The sequence below is a fragment of the Orycteropus afer genome, unplaced genomic scaffold (assembly GCF_000298275.1).
Source record: "Orycteropus afer afer isolate SDZICR_OR568_19922 unplaced genomic scaffold, OryAfe1.0 scaffold00154, whole genome shotgun sequence".
NCBI lineage: Eukaryota > Metazoa > Chordata > Mammalia > Tubulidentata > Orycteropodidae > Orycteropus > Orycteropus afer.
The window spans coordinates 7,044,824-7,052,227 of record NW_006921741.1 but is presented as its reverse complement, the minus strand read 5'-3'; the positions used below and the strand labels follow the sequence as shown (position 1 = coordinate 7,052,227).

The 7,404-nt window shown below is 40.9% G+C and overlaps 1 protein-coding gene across 1 annotated transcript in view; it reads right to left on the bottom strand.

Moving 5' to 3' along the window:
* The window catches only part of TMEM135 (transmembrane protein 135), a 321,242-nt gene extending 314,061 nt beyond the window's left edge, over positions 1-7,181 (bottom strand). The window contains exon 1 of the mRNA XM_007946278.2: positions 7,041-7,181. Within this exon, the coding sequence (XP_007944469.1) occupies positions 7,041-7,181 (141 nt within the window). The remainder of the gene's footprint in view (positions 1-7,040) is intronic.
* Positions 7,182-7,404: the final 223 nt, after the last annotated feature.

Here is a 7,404-nt window from a genome sequence, read left to right as displayed (position 1 = left end):
TAACAAAAATGACAGCAACAAATTCATATTTGCCAATAATTACATATCTGGCAAGGGACTTATCTCTAAGATTTATAGCAGAAGAGTGGATGACTAAACTGTGGTACATACACATAATGGAATGCTATGCAGTACTAAAGAATAATGTAGAGTCTGCAAAACACCACATAATATGGATGAACTTGGAGGACATTATGGTGAGTGAAATAAGTCAATCACAGAAGGACAAATATAGTATTAGTTCGTTGTTGTGGAGGGTCAAGGAAAGATTTATATATGGAGGGAAACTGTCTTTGCTGGTTGCAAGGGGTAGGAGGGGTGGGGAGGGGAGGGAACACTGCAAAAAATAAAATGCATTGGCCCATGTCACTTTAGTTTTGTGTATATAAATTTTGTTTCACTGTATATAAATTATATTTCAATAAAATGCATTGGAAAAAAAAAAACCTCAATCCGTATCACTGAATTGATTTCTTCAGTCAGTGGTTTTCAAGTCTTTGGCAACTAACAGGAGACTGTCCATAATTTTTTTTTTTTTTAATTTCTAGGAATTCCATCTTTTGCATAAATGGTTATTCAGAGCCTACGTGATGAACTGACCCTGCAAAATGCAACCGACTTGTTAAATAACATGGTAAGACTGAGTAAACATTTTCATTCCTTGAAAAATGGCATAAACATCTAAAAGTCAATTAAAAGGCAGGTTTGTTCAACTATTCCTTCCCCAAAACACAAAAGGTTCTACTTTGGAGTCAGCTGAAAGGTAAAAGCCAATTCTCCAATCTGGAGGTCCTACAGAAAACCACCTAGTTTTCCATCTTAGGGAAGAGACCTAACAGCCTGAACAGCATAGAATCTAGTCCCCTAAATGGGCATTTGTGTAATTCTAAATTTACTGCAAAGTACTGAGGGCACTATGGATTTTAATGTTTGTGGTATTTGACAGTTTTAACAGGTTAACAATTGTTTTTTATGTATGTGGAAGAGGGTACCGCTTACTGAGAATGTATGGCAATAGTTAATATCCACGAAATAAAATATAACTTCCTGAAATACATTTTTGGTACATGCATAAATTGTTAGCACATATTTTAACATATATAGGATTCTTTATTTAAAAAAAAAACTATAAGAAGTAAACTGATGAATGAGGACTGATTTTTTTTTGTTACAAATTTTATAGACACAAACATTCACTATTAGAAGGAACAGCACAGCTACCTTTCTAAATGGCTTAAGCAGAAGAAAGTGAACATATAGGTATAAAGATGAAAGAAGCTTGAGAAAAGATCTATAGAACAAGCACTTAAATATGATATGAACAAACGGAATCACTTTAGTACAACACATTATGTTAATATTTCAAACAGAAAGATATAAGATCCATTTTATAGGCTTCAAAAAACACTCTTGCTTAAAACTTTACCCCAGAACCAGCTTCCTTTCCAAACTTCTCCATTTCTATCAATGATGGCAACTGCATCAGACTTAAAATCCTAGAAGCATAAACAAGCCCTCACACTGCCCCCAGTATCCTCAGTCCCTAAGTCCTGCTCATTCTTCTTATAAACCAGAAGGCTGACAGTTCAAACCCACCAGCCACTCCTCAGAAAGAAGATGGGGCAATCTACTTCCAAAGTGATACTGCCTTGGAAATCCCAAGAGGGGTCACTGTGAGTCAGGTCCGACTCGATGGCACATAACAATAACAACAACATAAAAGCCTCACTTCTAGAATTGCCCTTCCATTCTCTCTGGCATTATCTTACACCTGCCAAATAGCTCCTCATTCCATATTATTCATTTCATTCACTCATTCATATAATTATTCATTCAGATACTTCTAAGCACTTACTGAAGTAATGAATATAAACTAATTCTGAATATAAACTACTCTAATAGGAAATAGGGGAGCTCTGGTAGCATAGTGCCTAAGGCACCTGATTGCTAACTAGAAGGCTGACAGTTCAAACCCACCAGCCACTCCTCAAAAGGAAGACGGGGCAATCTACTTCTGTAGTGATACTGCCTCGGCAATCCAAGGAGGGGCTGCTATGAGTTGAGTCCAACTCGACAGCACTTAACAACAACAACAGGAAATAGAGACACTGATCATAGCAAAATATTTCAATTTTAACACTTTACTTATTAAAGCCCTAAGGCATTTGACTGCTAACCAAAAGGCTGACAGTGCAAACCCACCAGCCATTCCTTGGAAAGAAGGGTGGGCAATATACTTTTGTAGTGATACCACCTTAGAAACCCAAGGATGGGTCACTATGATTCAGATCCAACTCAATGGCAGTGAGTTTTATAGGGTCGCTAAGGAGCTCTGGTGGCAGAGTAGTTAAGGCATTTGCCTGATCACCAGGTCAGTGACTCAAACCTACCAGCAACTCCATGGGAGGAAGAAGAAGCAATCTACTTCCATACAGATGTATGCCTCGGAAACCCAATGGGGGCTGTTATAAGTTGGAATCAACTCATGGCAGTGGGTACAGGGACCTAGGAAGAAGCTCTGATGGCATTAGTGGTTACAGAATTCAGCTGCTAACCAAAAGGTCAGCAGTTTGAAACCACTAGCTATTCCACAGGAGAAAGATGAGACCATCTATACAAAGATTTACAGCTTTGGAAATCCAATAAGGTAGTTCTACTCCACCCTAAAGGGTTGTTATGAGTCAGAATAACTGACTCAACAGCAGCGGTAATAGGACATTCATGAGTCAGAAATGATTCAATGGCAGTGGATTGGTTTGGTTTATGTGACAACAGCTACTCCTTCACACTATTATCCCACTAAATCCTCACAGCAGCCCTAACATGTGGGTATAATTTTTTCCTGCAAAGCAAGAAGGAGAAGGAAGCTTCCCAAGAGCACACTGCTAGTAAGTTACAGAGCCAGGGTTCCACAGCTCTGTCTTGTCTACCACTCAGTGAATCTACTACATTAACTCCTAAACAGTGCTTCCAATCCAGTCAGTCCAGTACTACCAGGTTCATCATCTTAAAACACCATTTTGTAATTGTAATCCTTTTTCTTAAAAAAAAAAAAAAAAACCCTCAATGGCTCCTTTAACCTGGCCTAAGTCTTTGAGTCAAAAAGACCTAGAACCAAATCCTGCCTCTTTCTCTTACTAGATTTGAACCTTCTAAAACTCTTTAATCTCTAATCTTCAGTTTTCTTACCTATGAAAGTCGGCCTGAAGGCACATAACAACAACAACAACATGAAATGACAATGATAGATAGAGTTGTATAAGGGTGCAATAAAACAGACTATGCAAAGCACTAAGCACATTAGTAGGAGATTTGGTGGCATAGTGCCTAAGGCACTTGACTGCTAACCAGAAGGCTGGTGGTTCAAACCCACCAGCCAGTCCTTGGAAGGAAGGTTGGGCAATCTACTTGCGTAGAGATACCACCTTGGAAACCCAAGGAGGGGTCACTATGAGTTGGGATGACTCAAGGGCACATAACAACAACAACAACAAGCACATCAGTAAAGGAGCTCTGGTGGTGCAGTGCCTAAGGAACTAACTAACCAGAAGTTTGGCTGTTAACCAGAAGATTGGTGGTTCAAACCCACCAGCCACTCTGAAAAAGGAAGACAGGGCAATCTACTTCCGTAAAGATTTACCACCTCGGAAACCCAACAGGGATTGCTATGAGTTGGAATCACTCAATGGCAGTCTGGTCTAGTCTGGAAGCACATTAGCAGAAGCTCTGGTACTGTACTAATTAAAGCAGTTCTACTCTATCCTATAAAGTTGCTATGAGTTAGAATTGACTCAACAGCAGTGGGTTAGAGGGTTGGTTGTTTAAACGTATTAGTGCTCAATGTGTATAAATTTTTATCATTCATAATTACCTTCTGTTTGAGGCAACCAACGTACATACTGTTTCTCTCACAGAACCATTTACCTTTCTACCATTGTTCACACCATTCCCCTTCTAACTCATAGCAACGTTATAGAACAGCAGAACTGCCTCATGGGGTTTTCAAGGCTATAAACCTTTATAGAAGCAGGCTGCTACCACTTTCTCCCATGGAGCCCTGGTAGAGTCAAACCACCAACCTTTCAGTTCGCAAGTGAGTGCTTTAACCAATGCACCACCAGAGAAGCTCCTTTTATTAATAATACCCAAAAACCAAACCATTACCATTGAGTTGATTTCAACTCATAACAACCCCCACTGTGTTTCCAAGGCTATAAATCTTTATAGAAGTAGACTGCCTCATCTTCCTCCAGTGAAGCCACTGGTGGTTTTGAACCACCAGCCTTCTGGTAGCAGCCAAATGCCCTACCACCAGAGTGCCTTTCTATTAAGAATAGGTACTCCATAAATATCTACTACCGGAATCAATGTCTGTCTGTTCCTATATTCAAGGCCCAAATCAAATGCCAATTCCTCCAAGAAGCCTGCCCAAGATAAGCTGGACTTCATCAAAATTAAAAACTTTTGTACATCAAAGGCATTATTAAGAAAGTGAAAGACAGAATGGGAGAAAATATTTGGGAAACATATATCTGATAAGGGTTTGTTACCCAGAAAATATAAAGAACTCCCACAACTCAATAAAAAAGACAAACAATCCAATTTAACAATGGGCAAAAGACTTGAATAGATACTTATTCAGAAAAAGATATACAGATGGCCAATTAATCATACAAAAAAAACTGCTCAACATCATGAGTTGTTGTTGCTGTTAGCTGCTGTCAATTGGGCCCCCAACTCACGGCGACCTGGTAAAACCAAACCAAACTCACTGCCATCAAATCGGATCCAACTCATAAGGACCCCTCCTTGGGTTTCCGAGGGGATATCCTATGGAAGCAGACTGTCCAACCTTCCTTCTGAGGAATGGCTGGTAAGTTTGAACTGCCAGCCTTCTAGTTAGCAGTCAGATGCCTTAGGGACTAGGCCACCAGAGGCAACCTGATACGCAACAAAAATCAATGCTGCCCAGTCCTGGGCCTTCCCTCATGATTGTTAGGGAGAGGCAAATCAAAACCACAATGAGATACCACTTCACTCCCATGGGAATGGCTATTACCCACCCCTACCTCCACCACCCCCCCAAAAAAAACAGAAAGTAACAAGTGTTAAGGAGGATGTGGAGAAACCAGAACCCTCATGCACTGCTGGTGGGAATGTGAAATGATATAGCCACTGTGGAGAACAGTTTAGTGGTTCCTCAAAAAGTTAAATATAGAATTACTATATTGTTGCTGGGAGCTCTGGTAACATAGTGGCTAAGGCACTTGCCTGCTAACCAGACGGCTGGCGGTTCAAACCCACCAGCCACTCCTCGGAAGGAAGGTTGGGCAATCCTACTTCCGTAGTGATACTGCCTCGGAAACCCAAGGAGGGGTCGCTATGAGTCGAGGCCGACTCAATGGCAAATAACAACAACGTATTGTTGCTGGTTGCCATCGAGGGGATTCTGACTCATGCAGAATCTCAGGCTCTACCCAGTCCTACTAGATTAGAATCCCCATTTCATTAGGATCCCCACATGATTTCTAACATACATCAAAGCACTGGTCCATATGATAAAAATGAACCTGGCTTCTGTAATCTCAGAGTCAAAATCTTCTACTGTGTTATCTACATAATAAATAATCAGACTTTTCAAGTAGTACTAGATATGGCCATGACGCACTTTCAGTGCATAATCCTCTGAGCATAGGAACAATCTTTTTGTAGAGTTGAATATATCAGAAGCATAAAATGTTTATAGATGTTCTGTTTTAAAAAAATAAAACTGGGCCATAGACTGGCTAAATTTGTGTCAAAAAGCAGATAAACATCGATCTTTGCCATAGAAAATTAGGCCAGCTGTTTCTAGCTCCTCACTTAACTTTATGATCAGTCTCTACTAACAGCATCAACTTTACCTGGGAGCTTGTCAGAAATGCAGAATCTCAGGCTCTACCCAGTTCTACTGAATTAGAATCCCCATTTTATTATGATCCCCACATGATTTCTAACGTACATCAAAGCACTAGTCCATATGATAAAAATGAACCTGGCTTCTGTAATCTGAGTCACCATCTTCTACTGTGTTATCTACGTAATAAATAATCAGACTTTTCAAGTAGTACTAGATATGGCTATGATGCACTTTCAGGCATATTAAGCTGTAAATACAACTTATTACTTTAATAAGAAAAATTAATTGATCATCCATTGACTACTGAATAACACTCTTAAGAAATACACAAAAAATATGACCTCTGTGTTCTTAGGACACAGATCATATAAGGAAAAAAAAAAAGAGAGAGAAATGAATTTCAGTAGCCAAAGTACTAAATGTTTAATACCAAGGACTGGGTAAATGAAAAGAAGATAACATTTAAGAATAAACTTCTTTAATAGTTTCAGTATTATAGTTCCAAATACTATTAAAAACTCCAAATTTAGATTATCCATATGAAATTATCTGTAATAAAAGAACCTACAGTCAGACTTCCTAATCACCTTCATTGACTCGAAAACTGGAACTACCCTTTAAATCACCAGCAAAACTTCAAACAGGAGTTTATTTTGTAAACGTGCAAAAACACTTGCAAAACCCTCAAATCCTAACACTGTCATCCAAAACTGCGACCAGATCTGAGACTAGAGACTTACTGTCAAATTTGCCCCTTTTTTAAAAAAAGGAAAAAAAAGGAGGAATTAGATGAGGAAAGGTTGCAAGCCATTCTCATCACCTCGCTGATCTACAAACACCTCTCCACCACAAAGCAGGGGTGAGGAGAAATAATACAAGTCCCTGTATTTATATTTTTAAATGCCCTGAACTTAATCCTAAAGTTGGAAGCCCATCCTCTTCTCAGCAACCGGCATTCGGATGACAAGTCAAACCTCTAATTCCCCTCCCCTTTACCTCGCATAGGATTTGTAATCCTGTCCCCAAAACACTCAGATCCTTCCAAGTGCGAAACCGACATAGCGCGCGTCCCCCAGGGCCCCTCGGGAATTCCAACATCGCCTAGCCAACCCTCCAAACAAAACTCGCCCTGGGTTCTCACCAAGTACAGGGGGGCATAGATCTTCAGGGACTCCTCCAGGGCTCCCCCGGTGATCTGCAGGAAGGAAACTCTGCAAGAAGGGTGCCAAGTGTGGCCGATCTCGTAGCAGTTATGAGGAATGGATTTGCTGAAAGCCGCCATGACGAGGAGCCGCGGTGGGGTTCGGAGGGGAAGAGCTGGGAGTACGAAGGGATGAGGGGAACTGGGGAGCGAGCGCCCAGCAGCCGCGCGCTCTCCCCGCCCCCCGCGGGAGGTGAGGAATGGAAGGAAAAGGTCACGCGAGAAGGGTTACTCGGGGCCAAAGTCCTCGGATGTTGAACGCTCAGCGTATCGCCGCTCAAGGGGGCGGGACGCGCACCAGGGA